The sequence below is a fragment of the Balaenoptera borealis genome (assembly GCF_965194805.1).
Source record: "Balaenoptera borealis genome assembly, chromosome: 15".
In the NCBI taxonomy this organism is placed as follows: Eukaryota; Metazoa; Chordata; class Mammalia; order Artiodactyla; family Balaenopteridae; genus Balaenoptera; species Balaenoptera borealis.
The window spans coordinates 61,742,677-61,763,249 of NC_138871.1; the positions used below are offsets into that span (position 1 = coordinate 61,742,677).

The following is a 20,573-nucleotide window of genomic DNA, read 5'->3' on the forward strand; positions in this document are numbered from 1 at the left end:
TATCCGCCCGGGTGTGGAACGCCCGGGGCCCCTGTGCCAAACGGCCAGCTGGAGGGCAAACACTCGGGAGTGAAACAGGCGGAGAAGTGAGACGATACCTCAGGGTGAAAACTGCTCTCTACTGTAGACCCCTTACAAGTCCCGTGTCCAACTTGTCACCTCTTGCCCCCTTGCCACCATCGCCTACCTCAGAGCGGGCGACAGAAGAGAAAAAGGCAGTTCAGTAGCAATAATGGGTATCAAGTACAGTGCGTAACTGGAATAAGTGCACGGTCGCGCCCCGCTCCCCAGTGCTCATGGGGACGCCAGGACCTCAGAGGGTGCAGAGCGAGCCTGAGAGCACCAGGAGCTCCTGTTGCCCGCGCGCGGCGTCAAGACAGTGAGCAACTTCCCCGCACTGCTACCACCGCTTGGAGCTCGCGAGGAGACTACAGCTCCCGGCAGGCCCCGCGCCGACCGCGCGCCCCCGCCCCTCGCGCGCCCCTGTCCCCCCGCCCTCGGGCCTCAGGACGGGACGGGGCGGAGGGAGGGACAGAGGAAGGGGCGCCTGTGGCAGGCGGGATCCTGCGAGGCGCGTGAAGCCTCGCTGGCGCCTGGTCCGGGACCCAGACGCTGGCGGGCGCGGAGTTTCTCACGACCGGCGGAGCCCGCCTCTGTAAGTAGTCGCTTCGGGGAGAGCGGAACAGACACCGAAAAAGTTAGCGCCGCAGCGGCCGCCGCTTTGTTCTCCCAGCACGTCGGGTGAGGCGGCGGCGGCGGCTGCAGCCTCCCCTCCCCCACCCACCCGCACGCGGCGGCGGCGGCGGCGGCGGCGGTGGCGGAGGGACTCGGATCCCGCGCGGGGCTGGGCAGCGGCCGCCGGGGTTGGGCGGGAAATTGGTAGAGCGCGCGGCGGGAGGAGCGGGCGGTGGGCGCTGCTGCGAGCGGGGGTGCCGGCGCTGCAGCCATATGGGGCCAAGTTCCGGCGTGGGCGCCGACGCCAACTTGGAGTCGCGCTCCGCCGGCGACCACCGCGCTCGGCCTCTCGGACCCAGTCTCTTACCGGGTCCCTCCAACTAGCTCCCAACGCCAGATCGGCGGCACTCACGCTGCCGAATTTTGGATGAGCCTTTCCCTTTTCTTTTCACCACTTTACCTTGTACGCGTCGCAAAGAGTGAGTCGGCGGCGCTTAGAGAACGTAAGCCCCCACCCCAATTTCCTGAGTCTTTAGTTTTGCAAGTTGCGGCGGAGCTCCGAGTCGGTCTCATCCCCGGGAGGGTTTTCTTAAGACGAAACACTGAGGAGCGCGACTGCGTCTTTGAGCAGTAAAAATAACTCCATACTGTTCGATTGCCTGTTGGATATTTTATTTGAAGTCATCGCAGTCAGAAGCATAGGCCTTGCCGTGTGCAGGCACGAGTATAAATCGAGCGACAGCGTGTGTGGGAGCTGCAGACTTTTCCATACACAGATTGATGGCTTGGACGTAACTGTCTCTTCAACCACACCCATCCCCACAGGAAATAAGACTATCGGTGTCATCTTTGATTAGGAAGGATAAGTTACACCCTGAACTGCTACTTTGTTCGACACAGCCTTAATGAGCTGTAGAGGCAAATGAAACGAAAACTTATAAAATACCGTAATTTGTACCCTGGAAAACGTTAGCGTGTTACTCTTATACTGTTTCTCCTTTGTACTTAATGCTGCAGTTCCTAAAGTTTTAGCGGCTGTGATTTTCTTTAGATCAAGCTTACTTAGTAAATTTAAGGCTGTGAGGACAACTCTGGATTTTTGGCTGAAAGCATCCATCAAGTTCCCCGACCGAGATCTAGGCCAGTTTTACTTAATAAAGGAACCCTTTCCTCCTTCCGTGTTAGGATCTGGATTCAGAGCAAGCAAGGACATTCAGCCAAAAAAGAAGTTACAAGTTTTATTAAAAGTATTTAAAACGTGTCACAGAAGCCTTCATGTTAGGTTTTGCTTCGGTAGGTAATGTAGATGTGGTCGGCCTGATCAGAGGAACTTGAATATTTGACAAGCCCGTTTTCCATCCTCAGTTCTATAATTTGGTATATAGCTTTTAACTTTTTAGGATGACTCAGATTCAAGAATGTTGACTGGTTTATTATCTTGAAATGAATGTTTTAAGCATCTCAGATCGTAGTGAGTCTTTTAAATATATAAATTTTATAAGCTTTCAGTTTCATGAGGTGACGTCTTTAAAATAGAAATTTCTCTCTTAGTGGATTGCTTTTAATCTAAAAACTGCCATGCCCCCCCCCCAAAAAAGAGCTTAATAAATCAAGTTCTTGGATATTAAATTTTTTAAATTATATAAGAATTGGGAAAATCTTATACAGAAAAAAAAAGAATGGTCATTTAAATGCAAGTTTCTTAAGGGACATTTTGTTCTCATTTTTAAAAAGACATTCTAAAGTTGATGAAAATATTACCATATTAGAGTTAATTGCTCATTTTAAAAAGAAACTGATTTTACAGAACTTGATATTGGGAAATTATTAGCTAGTACAGTTTTTAATTTGATTTGATAATAATCATGCTTATGATTCATAATCTGTGCAGATAGTACTTTGAGTCTCTGATTATGTAATTCAAATTGAACATGTATGTGAGCCTTTTTGGAGCAGTTGTCTCATTAATGAAAAAACTTGAGATAATGTACTTAGGTGATGTTTTAATTTTAATTTCAGTGTAGAAGAAGGTTTTCTCCACTTGTGTGATTAGTTTATAGTGGCTGTATGTAAGAAATTGCTCATTGGCTATGAGTCAGATTTCTCAGATACCACTGGTGCAGAGAGAGGTTATGAAGATACAACAAGCCAAATGTAAATTTGTACAGCATCACCAGACTGGCAGTCTGTAATCTTGTTACTGGATAAACTTTTCAGTGCCTGAGCAGAGAGCAGACTTGGTGTGCTCTATCTCTATTCTCTCTGACAGTGGAAAAGACTGAGATTCAAATACCCCTGGTCTAGATGAGCTGAATTTTACCAGCAACAATTTAGTTGAATGCTGAGCTTTTAGGAGGAAAAGTATTTATATTAATCTAAGGTGATAGTTACATTTTTGAAAATATATAAGTAGGTGTAGGGATTGCTAGAAACTATGATTTTAAAAACCATCAACAAAGTTACTTGGATTTTTCATACAATATAAAAGCAACATCAGGATTATTAAGCAAAGTCAGGCCTGTATCAAGGTAGAACATGGATACTGACTTCAGGACTCTGGTCAGTATTGCATTGAAAAAGGCCATATGCTTTTTGTACATACTGAAAGAATACAGTACATATCAACAGGAGAAAAAAAGACCCTGCATTCATTAGCATTCCTAGCACACAAAACTTAATTAAACCAGGAAAACCTGTTATTGGTAGGGAGTCATGGTGTAAATATTATGATATTCTGAATAGGAAAAGTGTTTTACCTCTTTACTTTTGCCTTTACTGAGTACAAAAAGGACACTGCCTACACTAAATGATGAACTTCGTTTTGAAGTATTTACTAGCTGGATTTGTTTTGTCTTCCGGAATCCTCTTTGCTTCTCTCTCTGCTTCCCTGACTCCTACTTACCCTTTGGTTTTAGCTTCATTAAAGGTGCCTTGCCTGTGAACCTCAGTTGAAATTAGTTCCTCTCAGTATACTCTGTCATATCACTTTTCATAATTTGTAATTGCCTTGCTATTAATGTGAATATTTGTTTAATGTGTGTGTCTCATATCACACTGTAAGCTCCAGAGAGAGCAATAGCCATGTCTGTTTTGGTCACTGCTGTACAACCTGAGTCTCTCATAACAGTCTAGCAGATAATAGGCACTCAATAAATATTTGTTGAATGAAAATGCTGCTGTTAGAGCTTCTTATAATTAGAGGCTTTGCTAAGAAATGAGATAATGTATATGTAGGGGGAGTTGAGGGAGAGGGAGAGAAAGGGTAGATCAACTTGTGATGTTACTGTGAAGTAACCCTCCGTTAAGTCACCTAACCTCCAGGGCCTTTATTTTTACCTTGTCTGTAATAATAGGGCAGGTTGAGCTCAAGATTCCTTTAATATGCCATCTTTTGATTCCATTCAACAATAGTGACAATTTCATTTGAATGAAATATGTGACAGATAATTCCCCCAAAGAATATTTGAGATGTTGCAAATAAACATATTAGAAATGCTTGCCAACTCATAGCTATTAGCAACAAACATATCTAATTGATTTATGAATTAGTATGATGTACTATTGTCTCAGTTTTCTGATTGAAGCATAAAGACAAAATTAGAGTTGTTAGATTTTTTTTGATATTTAGTCTTAATATTTTGCACCCTACATCTTGTTGCATCTTACAGATCAAATCAAGGTTCCATAAAGCAAAACAAGGAGAGGGAAAACAGATGGGATGAGTGGGCAGAAGCTAATATGATAGCTCACTTAGTTTCTTCTATTTGTGTTCATGCTGAAACTGTAAAAAATATTTTTATACAAAAGTATAACATATAGTTTATTAATAGTTATCGATCGTTCTGATAGTTGATTGTAATCATAAGACAGTTACTGTTATTTGGCTAATATTAGCAGGTATTATAAAATGGAAATTTAGTGGGAAGATATCCGTAACAAATAAATTATTATTCTTGAACACATTGGTGTCTTGTATTTTGAAGTATTTAACCTGCATACAGTATTATTCATAGATATTTGACTCACCTTTTTATGACAGTTCAGCTTTTTGAAACTGCTCACGTCAGGTGTTTTAAGGACCTCATTACCTCATGAGAAAACCTGTTGTAGATTGTTCTTAGGTTGTTGGAGGTGAAGTGAAGAAGTATAAAGAACATGGGCTTTGGAGTCAGGGAAACTTTGGTGTGAATCCCAGTTCCATCACTTATTAGCTGTGTAGTCGTGGGTAAGCAACAATTCTGAAACTCTGGTTCCTTTTCTGTAAAGCAGTTAAACAAATTTCCTAGTGTCATAGCAAGGATTTAATGAAGTTTGATATCTCAGTTGCAGTGTTTAGTATGAAGTAGGAGCTTAATTGTTAATTCTTTCACCTAATTACTGTGAAAATTGCTAAAACTTAGCACTTAGGATAAGCCAGATACCACTGTAGATATTGTACACGCAGTAGCACAGTCCTCATAGCTGTTATCTTCATTTTACCTCTACCCTCTACCCTCTACAATGATACTGAATAAAACCAATTATTCTCTGTTAATTTCCTAATCTTATGTTTGCACTGTGTCCACCCAGTAACACAACTCCCTGGGTGTGTGGTGTGAGTAGGGATAACACTTCATAAATGAATACATTGTTATCAATAGCAAAAAATAAATAAATCATCCATATAAAAATGGGGAAAAAAACCCAATTATTCTCTTAACACCTTTTCATATTTGAAGACCATTATTCTGCTTGGTTGTGTTAAGCATAATTTGTCACATGACATTGTTTTCAGCTTTATCTAGATATGTACTCTATTATTTTTTTACATCAATATAGCTCTTAGAAGCATGGACTGTAAAAATGAATACAGTGGTAACGTAAGCTGACTAGCAACCAGTATATTGATTGATGCTGATGTGTTCTCAGTGTCCTGGGGGTTTATGTTTACATTAGTTAGTCACCCATTATATTAGCAGCCGTTGTTAAACTCTTGGGTTGATAAGTCCTCTAATGAACAGGCTCTAAGTCAGCATTTCTCCATTTCTATATTGCACATTTGACTTTTTGAACTAAATGTAAAGCTTTACTCTCATCATTGTTATAGTTTACTTGAATTTTAGTTTATTTCTCCCAGATTGTACAATCTGAGGATTTTATAAGCATGTCTTCCATGTCTTTATTATCTTATAAATAATCAAAAACAATATAGGGCCAAGGGCAGAGTTCCAATGCACTCCCCTAAAGGCTTCTCTAAGTTGATACAGAGCAGCAAACTTAACCAACTACACTAACATCTAACTCATACTCAAACAACATATTTACAAAAATAGCATGGAATATCATCTTGCAAATTGTTTTGGCCAGAATACACTAATTTTTTTTCTGGCTTTGCTAATTGTGTGATCTCGGGCAAGTACTTTAAGCCAGTTTTCTCAACTATAAAATGGGTTGTTGTGAGGATTAAGTGAGGAAACACATATGGAATGCTCAGAACGGTGTCTGGCAGATAGAGCTCAATTACTGTGAGTTATTATTTCCTCCATCTAAAAAGGCCAATAACCCCTTTTTTAAAAGGTGTAAATGTAGCTGATTTGGCATTCTGTTTGAATTCATGCTGACTTCTAGTGATCATTATATTCTAAGTATTCGAAAACCATTTGCTTTCATAATCTATTCTCAGATTTGACTAAGGGTTAATATTAAGTTTATATGTCTGCAGTTTCTGAAATCACTTCCCCACTCCTCCAGCCCACAAAACTTGAAGCAGTTCTGACCCATCTCCAGGCCATGACTGTTTCTTTCTGAGCTCTTTCTCCAAGATGATAGGAGTCAGCTTTGTGATTGCACTGACTAATTGCTTTAGCAATATGGAGTGCATTGCGTCTGAACCCGAAGACTTGCACTTCCATAAAGATGTGTTAGTCCCTCTTATTCACCAGGCTCAGGTTTCAGTTCTCAGTGCTCTTCTACAACTTTAGTTTAAAAACTCAGAGAAGGTAAGCAAAAGACAAGTTGAGCAATTGTGCCTTCTCAGTGTGCTCTCTCAACCTTAACAACATCCTCTCTGAGCGGTGATTCTCTCAGTTCCTTGTTCTTTCAGAAATAGTATGTGATTGTGGAGACAGCACTTGGTAGGAAAGTACGAAACTTGGGTCCTGATTCCCACTCCACCTCTTAATGGCCAGGTGATGCTGGGCAAGTTACTTTATCTGCTTTTGCTTCCGTTAACTCATCTGCAAAAATAATAAATAGTATTTGCCTTGTCAAATTCCAAAGAGATATCATGAGATAAAGCGTATAAAACATTTACAAGATGTTAAGTGCTGTACAAAATAAAATGGGTTAAAATTATTTATCTGAATGTAGTTCTAAAAGCTTTGTTATCTTTAAGCAGTTTTTTTCTAAGCCATACTTTTTCTTGAACTTGCTCATTCCTAATACTATATCTGTATGTTTTTGCTCTTCTGTTATGTTCATTCTCATTTATTTAGCCCCATTAACTACTTTCCAGAGTCATTCTGCAACCACATTGGATGCTTCACTCTTTTTTATCATTAGACTTGTTTACAGGTATATGGATGGAATTTAAATTGAAAGATCCATCTCTTGTGAGCCATTTCACTTAGCCATGGGGTCATACTTTTAGTTTTTGAACTGTCCTTATGTAAAACAGTGATACATATGTAACTGTGCTTAGCATTCTCTTTTTCACTTTTAGAAATTTTTTATGACAAGATCGCTTTTTCCTATGTTCCTTTCTTAAGTATGTCTTTTACACTTCTTTGTGTCATATAACTGTGTTTAGTATATGCTTCCTTAGTTTTCTGAAAGAAATCTGCTTAGATTTAAACTTTTAATATAAAAAAGAATACTCTTGTCTATGTTAGGGCAATATTATACACCTTTTGTATGGCCGAGTGGTACTTTATTTCTATGACAATGTCAGTTTTACTTTTCTTTTTTGTCCCTTCTGTTTTTCTGTTTTTGTCATAACTCAGTTGTGTATTTGTGGAATAAACGTGTTTGACCTTCAAGTTTTAGGTATTAGTGAGGAATAGCAGGGTTTTGTTTTTTGCTTTTTTTTTTTTTTTAGCAGGAGGCTCTCCCTGAAATTATGGGCTCTGATAACTAGACCAAAGAAAAAAGGCTACCCATTAGGATTTATTGGTGAATTATAAACATACAACCAAAATTTATCATTTAAAGAAAGCACAAGGATTCCTTTTTTAAAAAATTAATTAATTAATTTAATTTATTTTGGCTGTGTTGGGTCTTCATTGCTGCGCACAGGCTTTCTCTAGTTGCGGTGAGCAGGGGCTACTCTTCGCTGCAGTGTGCGGGCTTCTCATTGCAGTGGCTTCTCTTTTTGCAGAGCGCGGGCTCTAGGTGCGCGGACTTCAATAGTTGAGGCGCACGGGCTTCAGTAGTTGTGACACGTGGGGTCAGTAATTGTGGCTCGCGGGCTCTAGAGCGCAGGCTCAGTAGTTGTGGTGCACGGGCTTAGTTGCTCCACGGCATGTGGGATCTTCCTGGACCAGGGCTCAAACCCGTGTCCCCTGCATTGGCAGGCAGATTCTTAACCACTGGGCCACCAGGGAAGTCCCAAGGATTCTTGCATTTTTAAAATAATGTTAAGTGAGTATAAAATATTAAAAGTTTCTAAAAAATTTCTTCCAGGCTACCTACATTTCAGAAAGCATCAACTTTTCTCCATGGGCCCATTCACCAAGTGGAATATGCCTGTACTATTTTAAAAAGCCTTTGTGCTTAATCCTGGAAAAATTTGCTCCTCCCAAATGAAAATGAGGACATTTGAGAAGGTGATTTAAGGTGTGGACATTTGAGAAAGTGTCCCATTACATCAAGGAACCAAAGGATAAGTACTGAATAGACTAATCCTAAACACTTTTTATTTTTTAAACTAGGAGGATTTTATTTTGACAGAAAAACAACTATTATTCATTATGTATTTTCTGAAATTAAAAGAGAGAGACAAGAATAGACTTAAAAGAAAATAGATGAAGATGTTTAGTAAATAAACAATGTCAACTCTCTTCTGATGAGGATAATTCAGTGATGTTAAATCCTTTCCAAAACCCTGGTTGTGGTCCTAAAGACAAGACTCTTCTTTGATGGGACTGATATTAAGGGAAGTGGGACCTTTTGTATATTCAACTCACAGTTGTAGAACTTGCCATCATCAGCATGAGTGGCTTAAAAGAGGAAATAAAGAAGCTTTCAACTAAATCTGAAAGTACAGTCATTTTTTTACCACTGTGATTTTAAGGCCTCTTCATAACCATTGAAAAAGAATTGACAACTGTTTTAAAAGATTAAAGAAAGGCAGATGTCTGCAAACAATTCTCCTCCATCATCCCAGAAGTCTGTAATACCTGCAACTCTTCCTGCTGTGCTTCCAGCTCCTTCTCCGTGTTCAAGTCCTAAAACAGGACTCTCTGCGCGACTCTCTAATGGAAGCTTCAGTGCACCGTCACTCACCAACTCCAGAGGCTCAGTGCATACAATCTCATTTCTACTGCAAATTGGCCTTACACGGGAGAGTATTACCATCGAAGCCCAGGAACTATCTTTATCTGCTGTCAAGGATCTTGTGTGCTCCATTGTTTATCAGAAGGTACTGTGCATGCTATTTATGTCAGTAGTTTTTCTAATTAATATTGTTTCTACTGCTTTTCTGTAAATTATACATGCAACAGTGAGTTAACACATATGGATCGGTCAGTTGTTTGTATCCTAATTCTGAGCATTGGGAGAGAGTCCTAATAGACTAAAAGCCTAAAGTCTGAAATTTCAGAGTCTAACAGCTGGAGCCTATATCCAAGCTTTAAAATACTGCTTATTCAATTCATCTCTTTAAGAGCAGGAAAATCAGTGTAAAGTCAAGAGGACTTAAGCAGTCTCACTTGTTTTCAGAGAAAACAATCAGGAGGTAGAAGGCACAAGGCATCAAGGGGGCTTACCAAAAGGGTGAGACACAGCTGCTGCTGAGTCCAGGTCCATACCTTGTTCTTCCTAGGTCCCCTGTATGCTGCCCTTCTGTATACCCTCTTTGTCCCCCTTAGATCCTGATTTCACCTAAACTGCCAGAGGACCACACTCTCTCTGTCTCTTAAAAATTAAGTAAATGAGCTGTAATATATATCAGAATAGAAGAAAATTTTTAAATTGAGGGTGATTTTATTTTGCTTCCAATCTACTCACCCCCTGCCCTGTACCATACCATTTTTTAAGGAATCTTAGCTAAATTTCTTTAATAATCTTGATTTGATGCATGAGCTGGTATGTTCTATGTTTTATCATGAAACTATGTATATAAATAGTATGAATTGGTTATGTTTTCTTTTTAATGGACCAAGCCTATGTTTCAAACAACTTAGTATACTTTGTTTTAAAAATCCTATCAGTAAGATTAATGTGTTTGGATAATGCTACTCGTCTTACTGTTTTTGTTTCAGTTCCTTATGCTTCACATGGTTTAGCATTATCTTCTGATGTAGAAGTAATTAACAGTCAAAAAAATGTTACGTGGTTTGTGAAAATGACCCGTCTCCTGTGTGTTAACAGTGACTTATCTATTTAAATGTGGCCTGAAGTAATTTTAGGTATTCTTTTGTAGATCTGTAGAACCATCTTTGTGTCTTTAAGTATCTTTGCTTTTAATTTCCCTTTCATCAGATGGTAACAGATGTTTTAATAAATATTTTTGCAACTAGGTATTTAATTTAATGGTAAGATTTTAACTTAACTACAATTTGTAACTTTATTGTCTCTCTTTTTTTTGAGCCCATAGAAAATCATAACTAATGTTTTGGTAGAGTCTATTCAGTTTTCAACCTTTGGAAATTTTACTTAGTTCTTATATTTATACAGAGGCATACTGCTTTTCTACAGGATCATTTTAGAATTAATGTTACTTCCTCATTAATATAGATGTGAGAAGTGGGTCAGATGGGTCAAGTTCTTGGGAAGCTAGATTAAAAATCATAATCTATGAAAAATTCTAGTGAAGCCAAGGAAATAAACAAGATATGGCTCAAGAAAAGATAATTCAGGGTGAACTTTATGCAAATATAAAATAGAATTATTGATTATGGAGATAGCCAGCATAAAATGAATATCATGGTGAACTGAATTTGAATCAATATTGTAGTGATATGGGGATGTGTTTGGCAAAAATATAAAACATGTATGTGACAATCTTATTACACACTCCTTTTGACATGTGCTAGAATCCTAACTGTTGTTTAAGTGTAGTGAAAAAGAGTATTGCGCTTGTAACTAGGTCAGCTCTATTGTTTTTTGTTTGTTTTTGGCCATCCCATACGGCTTGCGGGATCTTAGTTCGCCAACCAGGAATTGAACCCAGGCCCTCAGCAGTGAGAGCACAGAGTCCTAACCACTGGACCGCCAGGGAATTCCCAGCTCTGTTGTTTATTAACTGCATAACTTTGTGTGATTTGACTTCTCTGGATTACATTTCCACATCTATCAAATGATTGAGTTGGGATGATTTCTTTTCTTTTCTTTTTTTTTTAAATAAATTTATTTATTTCATTTTTATTTTTGGCTGTGTTGGGTCTTCATCGCTGCATGCGGGCTTTCTCTAGTTGCGGCGAGCGGGGGCTACTCTTTGTTGCGGTGCGTGAGCTTCTCATTGCGGTGGCTTCTCTTGTTGCGGAGCACAGGCTCTAGGTGTACGGGCTTCAGTAGTTGCGGCACGCAGGCTCAGTAGTTGTGGCTCACAGGCTCTAGAGCACAGGCTCAGTAGTTGTGGCGCACGGGCTTAGTTGCTCCGCAGCATGTGGGATCTTCCTGGACCAGGGCTCGAACCTGTGTCCCCTTCATTGGCAGGTGGATTCTTAACCACTGCGCCACCAGGGAAGCCCGAGTTGGGATGATTTCTAGTGTGTAATTCTAGCTGTGAAATTCTGAATCATTTAACCTAAATTTAAGTCTTCACTCTAGAGACAGATAAAGGAGAAAGGAATTTCAAGGAATGATCTACTCAGGTCCTAACTGGAAAGAAATCTTAAGGGAACCAACTCAGATTCTGGGGTTTGATAGAGAGGTTTCATGGATCCCTAACTCACCTGGAAGGTGGAAAAACCATGTCAGAAGTTCTTTTCTTATTCTCTCTTAGATTCTTGCTTGCTAATCACTTACTTCCATTACCTACACATGCATAGCTCCAGGTTAACTCCCAGGACTCTGATGGGCACACCTGCTTTTCTTATTTCTGTTCTTAGTAAATACATTTATTGAACCTTTTAAAGATAGAGCACTAGTTAAATTTTAGGAAGTAGATTAACCAAATGTTGTCCCTTCCCTCAAAAAGCTTATAGTCTGGTAAGGGAAACATTTACCAGAATAAAATATGAGAAGTAGAAAGTAAAGTTAAAATAAAAAGTGCTCTTCTCAGGTTGATAAAAGATATGAAAGACTTCATATGAAATGTAACATTTCATCTGATACTAAAAGAATGAGTAAGATTTCAGTGATATGGGAGGTAAGGAGTACATACCAAGGCAAAAAAATCAGGATGAGCAAAGATATGGGAGGGGAAAGGAGGAAGATTATAATTGACAACATTTATTGAGTACCTACTCTATGTCAGGAGCTTCGCACACCCTTTCTGCTTAATACTTGCAACAAGTTTTGGTGCATCTCACATAATGTAAGTTTTTTTTTTCCCTTGTGATGAGAACTTGTAAGATTGTTCTCTTAACAACTTTCAGATATAAAGTATTGCTAACTGTAGTCACCATGCTGTACATTACATTGCCTGAACTTATTTTATAACTAGAAGTTAGTACCCTTTGACCACTTTCACCCATTTCCCCACCTTCTACCCTTTGTCTCTAGTAATCACCAGCTCTGGTTTTTCCAGATTCCACATATAAGTGAAATCATACAATATTTATTTTTCTCTGCTTGACTTATCTTACTTAGCATACTGCCCTCAAGGTCCATCCATGTTGTTGCAAATGATAGGATTTCCTTCCTTGTATGATTGAATAATGTGTGTGTGTGTGTGTGTGTATCACATTTTCTTTATCCATCTGTCGATGTACACATAGGTTGTTTTCACATCTTGGCTATTGTAAATAATGATACAATAACATGAAGGTGCAGATTTCATTCAAGATAGTGATTTCATATCCTTTGTATACCCAGAAGTGGAATTGCTGGATCACATGGTAGTTCCGTTTTTAATTTTTTGAGGAACCTCCATGCTGTTCCACAGTGCCTGCACCAATTTACATTCCCACTGACAATGCACCAGGGTTCCCATTTCTCCACATCCTTGTCAACATATGTTATTATCCTTTTGACAGTAGCCATTCTAACGGGTGTGAGGTGATACCTCATTGTGGTTTTGATTTGCATTTCCCTGATGATTATTGATGGAAAACTTTTTCATGTACCTGATGGCCATTTGTATGTCTTTTTTGGAAAAATGTTTATTACGTTCCTCTGCCCACTTTTTTTTAAAAATAAATTTATTTATTTTATTTATTTTATTTTTGGCTGCATTGGGTTTTTGTTGCTGCACGTGGGCTTTTCTCTGGTTGCGGCGAGTGGGGGCTACTCTGTTGCAGTGTGCGGGCTTCTCATTGTGGTGGCTTCTCTTGTTGCAGAGCACGGGCTCTAGGTGTGCAGGCTTCAGTAGTTGTGGCATGCGGGCTCAGTAGTTGTGGCACACGGACTTAGTTGCTCTGCAGCATGTGGGATTTTCCCAGACCAGGGCTCGAACCCGTGTCCCCTGCATTGGCAGGCAGATTCTTAACCACTGCACCACCAGGGAAGCCCTCTTCTGCCCATTTTTTAATCTAATTGATAGGTGGGGTTTTTTTTGTTTGTGTTGTTTTCTTTTGATATTGAGTTATATGAGTTCTTTATATATTTTGGATATTAACCCTTTATCAGATATAAGATTTGAATATATTTTCTCCAATTCCATAGGTTTCCTTTTCATTTTTTAATGGTTTCCTTTGCTATAGAGAAGCTTTTAGTTTGATTTAGTCATACTTGTTTATTTTTGCTTTTGTTGCCTTTGCTGTTCATGTCAAGTCCAAAAAATCATTGTTGGGTTCGATGTCAAGGAGCTTACCCTCTTATGTTTTCTTCTAGGAGTTTTATGGTTTCAGATCTTATGTTTAAGTCTGTAGTCCATTTTCAGTTGATTTTTGTGTACAGTGTAAGACTGGGCTTCAGTTTCATTCTTCTGCATGTGGCTCTTCAGTTTTCCCAGCACCATTTATTGAAGAGACTGTCCTTTCCTGTTGTATATTCTTGGCTCCTTTGTTGTAAATAAATTGACCATGTACGCATGGGTTTACTTCTGGGCTCTGTTCTGTTTCATTGATTTAATGTGTCCATTTTTATGCCAATACCATATTGTTTGATTACTGTGGCTTTGAAGTGTAGTTTGAAATCAGAGGCATGATGCCTCCAGCTTTGTTCTTCTTAAGACTGTTTTGGCTATTTAGGGTCTTTTGTGGTTCCATACAAATTTTAAGATTGTTTTTTCTATTTTTGTGAAAAATACCATTGGAATTTTGATAGGAATTGCATTGAATCAGTAGATCATTTTGGGTAATATGGACATCTTAATATTCTTTCAGTTTGTGAACATAGAATATCTTTCTATTTATTTGTGTCTTCTACAATTTCTTTCATCAGTGTCTTACAGTTCTCAGTGTATAGGTCTTTCACCTCCTGGGTTAAATTTATTTGTAGGTATTTTATTCTTTTTGATACACCTGCACATGAGTTTGTTTCTTTTTTTTTTCTGACTGCGGCGGGTCTTAGTTGAGGCACGTGGGATCTTTGTTGAGGCATGCGGGATCTTTCATTGCTGTGTGGGGGCTTCCTCTAGTTGTGGCATGCAAGTTTCTCTCTACTTGTGGCATGCGGGTTTTTCTCTCTCCAGTGGTGGTGCACAGACTTCTCTCTAGTTGTGGCATGCAGGCTTCTCTCTAGTTGTGGTGTGCGGGTTTTTCTCTCTCTAGTTGTGGTGCGCAGGCTCTCTCATTGAGGTGCATGAGCTCAGTAGTTGTGGTGCACAGGCTTAGTTGCATGTGGGCTCTTAGTTCCCCGACCAGGGATGGAACCTGCGTCTCCAGCATTGGAAGGTGGATTCTTTACCACTGGACCACCAGGGAAGTCCTGAGATTGCTTCTAATTTCTCTTTCCAGTAGTATGTTATTAATATATAGAAATGCAATTGACTTTTGTATATTGACTTTGTATCCTGTAACTTTACTGAAGTTTTAAATTAATTCTAACAGTTTTTTTGGTGGAGTCTTTAAGGTTTTCTATATATAGTGTCATGTCTTCTGCAAATATACAGTTTTGCTTCTTTCTTTCTGATTTGTATGTCTTTTATGTCTTTCTCTTGTCTAACTGCTCTGACTAGGACTTCCAGTACTACGTTGAATAAAGATGGTGAGAGTGGACATCCTGTCTTGTTCCTGATCTTAAAGGAAAAGTTTTCAGCTTTTCACCATTGAGTATGATGTTAGCTGTGGGCTTGTTAATATATGGTCTTTATTATTTTGAGGTACGTCCCTTCTCCACTCACTTTGTTGAGAGTTTTTGTCATGAATTGATGTTGAATTTGGTTAAATGCTCTTTCTGCAACTATTGAGATGATTATGATTTTTATCTTTCATATTGTTAATGTAGTGTATCACATTTATTGATGTGTGTACGTTGAAACATCCTTTCATGCCTGGAATAAATGCCACTTGATTATGTGTACGATCCTTTTAATGAATTCAGTTGGCTAACATTTTGTTGAGGATATTTATGTATATGTTCATCAGGGATATTAGGCTGTAATTTTCTTTTCTTGTAGTGTCCTCGTCTGGCTTTATTATCAGGGTAATGTGGGTCTTGTAAAATGAGTTTGGAAGTGTTCCTTCCACTTCTATTTTTTGGAAGAATTTAAGAAGGATTGGTATTCTTATTTAAATATTTGGTAGAATTTACCGGTAAAGCCCTCTGGTTCTGAGCTTTTGTTTGTTGAGAGGTTTCTGATTACTGATTCAGCCTCCTTACTATTAATTGATCTATTCAGATTTTCTATTCCTTCATGATTCAGGATTGGCAGGTTGCATGTTTCTAGGAATTTATCTACTTCCTCTAAGTGTCCAGTTTGTTGGTGTGTAATTGTTCATAGTAGCCTCTTATGATCCTTTGTATTTATGTGTATCAGTTGTAATGTCTTCTCTTTCATTTGTAATTTTGTTTATTTGAGTCTTCTCTCTTTTTTTCTTGTTAAGTCTGTATAAAGGCTTGTCGATTTTGTTTATCTTTTTTAGAAACCAGCTCTTAGTTTCATTGATCTTTTCTGTTGTCTTTTTAGTCTCTATTTCATTTATTTCCACTGTGATCTTTGTCGTTTCCTTCCTTCTACTACTTCTTGTTCTTTTTCTAGTTCCTTGAGGTATAAAGTTAGGTTGTTTATTTGAGATCTTTCTGTTTTCTTTTTATTCTTTTTATTTTTATTTTTGGCTGCATTGGGTCTTCGTTGCTGCGCACGGGCTTTCTCTAGTTGTGGTGAGTGGGGGCTGTTCTTCGTTGCACTGCGTGGGCTTCTCATTGTGGTGGCTTCTCTTGTTGAGGAGCATGGGCTCTAGGCACATGGGCTTCAGTAGTTGTGGTTCGTGGGCTCTAGAGCGCAGGCTCAGTAGTTGTGGCATACGGGCTTAGTTGCTCTGCGGCTTGTGGGATCTTCCCGGACCAGGGCTTGAACCCGTGTCCCCTGCATTGGCAGGCGGATTCTTAACCACTGCGCCACCAGGGAAGTCTTGAACATCTTTTTGAGGGGCACAATTCAACAGTCCATTTCAAAATAATTTTGTATATGGTAAGATAAGAATCAAACTTCGTTTCTTTTTGTAGGACATCAGATTTTTCCAGGACCATTTGTTGAAAAGACTATTCTTCCCTTACTCAATTACTTTAGTACCTTGGTTGTAAATCAGTTGACCACATATATCTTGGGCCATTTCTGAACACTGTTTTGTTTTATTGACTTATGTGTCTGTATCCTTAAACTAATTCCACGTTGTCTTGAATTCTTTAGTTTTATAAAGACATGATGTCAGGGCATAAATCCTCCAACTTTGTTCTTTTTTTCGAAACTGTTTATCCCAGTCTGCGTCCTTTGCATTTCCATATAAATGTTAAAATCAGCTTGGTGATTTATACATAAAAGCCTACCAGAATTGTGTATATCATTTTTTATCTGTGTTTCATGTTTTTGATGCAGTTTTAAATGGGGTTTTTAAATTTTCTAATTTTTTTTTAAACATCTTTATTGGAGTATAATTGCTTTACAGTGTTGTGTTAGTTTCTGCTGTATAACAGGGTGAATCAGCTATATGCATACGTATATCCCCATATCCCCTCCCTCTTGCGTCTCCCTCCCACCCTCCTTATCCCACCCCTCTAGGTGGTCGCAAAGCACCCAGCTGATTTCCCTGTGCCATGCAGCTGCTTCCCACTATCTATTTTACATTTGGTAGTGTATGTATATCAGTGCTACTCTCTTACTTCATCCCAGATTACCCTTCCCCCTCCCCATTTCCTCAAGTCCATTCTCTACATCTTTGTCTTTATTCCTGTCCTGCCCCTAGGTTCATCAGAACCATTTTTTTTTTAGATTCCATATATATGTGTTAGTATACAGTATTTGTTTTTCTTTCTGACTTACTTCACTCTATGACAGACTCTAGGTCCATTCACCTGACTACAAATAACTCAAATTTCGTTTCTTTTTATGGCTGAGTAATATTCCATTGTATATATGTGCCACATCTTCTTTATCCATTCATCTGTTGATGGACACTTAGGTTGCTTCCATGTCCTGGCTATTGTAAATAGTGCTGCAGTGAACATTGTTAAATTTTCTAATTTCTGGTTTTTCATTTTAGTATATAGAAATACAATTGATTTTTGTACATTGACACTGTGTCCTACAACCTTGCTAAATTCACTTACTAGTTCTAGTAACTTTTAAAGTTTCTTTAGGATTCTCTACATAGATGATCTTGTCTTTTGTAAATATAGCTTTATATCTTGCCTTCCAATATTTCATTTCTTTTTCGTGTTTTGTACTGGAGGCTACAACCTCTAGTACAATATTGAATAGAAGTGATAAGAGTAGACATCTGTGCCTTGTTCCCAATCTTAAAAGGAAAAGCATTCAGTCTGCCACTATTAAATATCATGTAAAGTTTTTTAGATGTTTTTCAACAGGTTGAGGAAGTTCCTGTCTGCTCCTAGTTGGCTGAAACTTTTTATCTTGAATGATTGTGTATTTTATTAAATACTTATTCTGCATATATGTATTTTTCTCTTTTAGTCTGTTAATATGATGAGTTATGTTGACTTACTTTGAAATGTTGAACCAACCTTGCATTCCTGGAACAAACTCTCTTGGTCATCATATATTATCCTTTTTATACTCTGCTTGATTCAACTTACCTATATTTTCTTAAGAATTTTTTCTTGTAAGATCATGAGGAATATTGGCCTGCAGTTTTTTCTTCTGTTATCTTTGTGTGGCTTGGTATCCAGGTAATGTTGGCCCCACAAAATGAGTTTGGAATTATTTCCCTCCCTCTTCTGTTTTCTGAAGAAATTTGTGTAAAATTGATATTACTTCCTGAAATGTTTGCTAGAATTCACCAATGAAGCCATCTGTGCCTGGAATTTTCTTCATGAGGAGGTTTTAAACTCAGTTCCTATTCTTTAATGGACATAGAGCTATTCAAATTGTCTACTTCTTTGTGAGTGAACCTTGGTAATTTGTGTCTTTAAAGGAAAATTTTCATTTCATCCAAGTTATCAAATCCATTGGCAAAAATTGTGCATTATGTTCTCTTATCATCCTTTAAAGTCTGTAGGATCTCTAGTGATGGTGTCATTTTCATTCCTAATATTGATAATTTCTGCGTTTCTTCCCCTCCACACTCCCTTGTTCTTTCTGGCTAGAGGTTTTTATCAACTTTATTTTCAGTGAAGTAGTTCTTGGTTTTATTGATTTTTCTCTTTTGTTGTCTTTTTTTCTCCCCTTTTTTCTACCTCCTTTGGGTTTAACTTGCTTTATCTTTTCATTTTTTTAAGGTAGAAGCTTAAGTCATTTATTTGAGTCTTTTTTCCCATTAATATAAGTGCTATAAGTCTAGTGCTGTAAGTTTCCCTCTAACCACTACTTTAGCTGCATACCACAGAGTGATATGTTGTGTTTTCATTTTCATTCAGTTCACTTCATTTCCTGATTTCTCTTGTGATTTCTTCCTTGATCCATTGATTGTTTAATTTGGAAGAAATTTGAAATTTTTCAGATATTTTTCTGTTATAGTGATTTCTAGCTTTATTTCAGTTTTGGCTCAGGAATATACTTTGTATAATTTCAACCTGTATATTTACTAAGATTTGTTTTATAGTATAGGACTTTGTCCTTCAATATATTCTGTGTGTTTTATTTGTAATTTTTTAAAATGTGTATTCTGCTTTTGTATAGTGGAGTTTTCTATAAATATCAATTAGGTCAATGGGTTGATAGTGTTTTCTGTATTTCCTTTTATTTGTTCTGTCATTTACTAAGAAAGGAGTATAGGAATCTCTCAACTATAATTTTAGATTTGTCTGTTTCTCCTTTCAGTTTTAATCAATTTTTGCTTCATGTTTTTTCAAGCCGTTATTTGCAAGCACATTTGAGATTTTTACAGCCTTTGATATATTGATCCCTTTTTTAATATAATTGTTCTTCTTTATCTCTGGTTATATATCTTATTCTGAAGTCAACTTTGGTATTAATATAACCATTTCTGCTTTTTGTTTTTCTAATTAGTTTTTTCATTGTGGTTTCTTTTTACATGTTTTTGCTTATAACCTCTCTTGTATCTTCATATGTAATGAGGGTTTTTTGTAGAGTGCATGTCGTTGGGTTATGCTTTTTAAATTTAATCTGTCAACTTCTGCTTTTTAAGTGTTTAGACCATTTATATTTAACACAAGTTTTAACATAGATGCATTTAAAAATACTGTTTTCTGTTTCTCCCTTCAGGTCTTGAGTCATTTTCTCCCTTTTTTTCTGCCTTCTTTTGAATTGTGTTACATGATTCCATTTTGTCTCCACTATTGGTTTATCATGCTCTTAAAAATTTCTTTCAGCAATTGCTCTAGTGCAGGGACAGCAAACTACATCTATGGGCCAAATCCACCCCATCATCTTTTTTTGTGAATAGAGTTTTATTGGAACATAGCATGCTTATTCATTTATATCTTGCCTATGGCTGCTTTCATGCAACAGCAGCAGAGTTAAGTAGCTGTGACAGAGACTGTATGGGCCACCAAACCTAAAATACTACTCTCTGGCCTTTTACAGAAAATATTTGCCAACCCTTGCTCTAGTTTATGTAGTATGTATCTTTATCTTATCATAGACCATCTTTAAACAATATCATACCACTCTGTATGTAATGTAGTATATCCCTTGGAATAGTATATTTCTGTTTTCTTTCTGTTGTCATTTGTGCTACTGTTGTCATACACTTTATTTCTGCATGTAGTCGATTCTCATTATTTGTGATATTTATGTTCTGTAAAGTGACCTCTGACATCGAATTAGTGAATACCAAACCCTTGCTCTTAGGGGAAATACAGGGTTAGGTTCCTGAAGAGCATCAGGACACATTTTTGTCTATCAGTAAATATATAATCTTGTTTTATGTGTGTTTCTGCTTAAAAATACCTTATTTAATATATATTGTTGATTCATTAACATTGATCTCATGGCCAGAAGCACGGTAACTCATGCCTGAATGAAGCTTATCTAACACACATATTTTCTCCATAAGGCACATCATAGCCTTCTT

The 20,573-nt window shown here is 38.0% G+C and overlaps 1 protein-coding gene across 5 annotated transcripts in view; it reads left to right on the forward strand.

The window, feature by feature from the left end:
• Positions 1-487: 487 nt before the first annotated feature.
• The window catches only part of PRKD3 (protein kinase D3), an 84,119-nt gene continuing 64,033 nt past the window's right edge, over positions 488-20,573 (forward strand). For 2 of the 5 annotated variants that reach the window (XM_082356711.1, XM_082356712.1), the window contains exons 1-2: positions 517-655; positions 8,335-9,292. In XM_082356711.1, the coding sequence (XP_082212837.1) occupies positions 9,005-9,292 (288 nt within the window). In that variant the 5' untranslated portion in view covers positions 517-655; positions 8,335-9,004. Of the gene's footprint in view, positions 656-955; positions 1,179-8,334; positions 9,293-20,573 lie in introns of those variants that run through there. The other 3 variants (XM_082356709.1, XM_082356713.1, XM_082356710.1) reach the window with 3 other exon arrangements.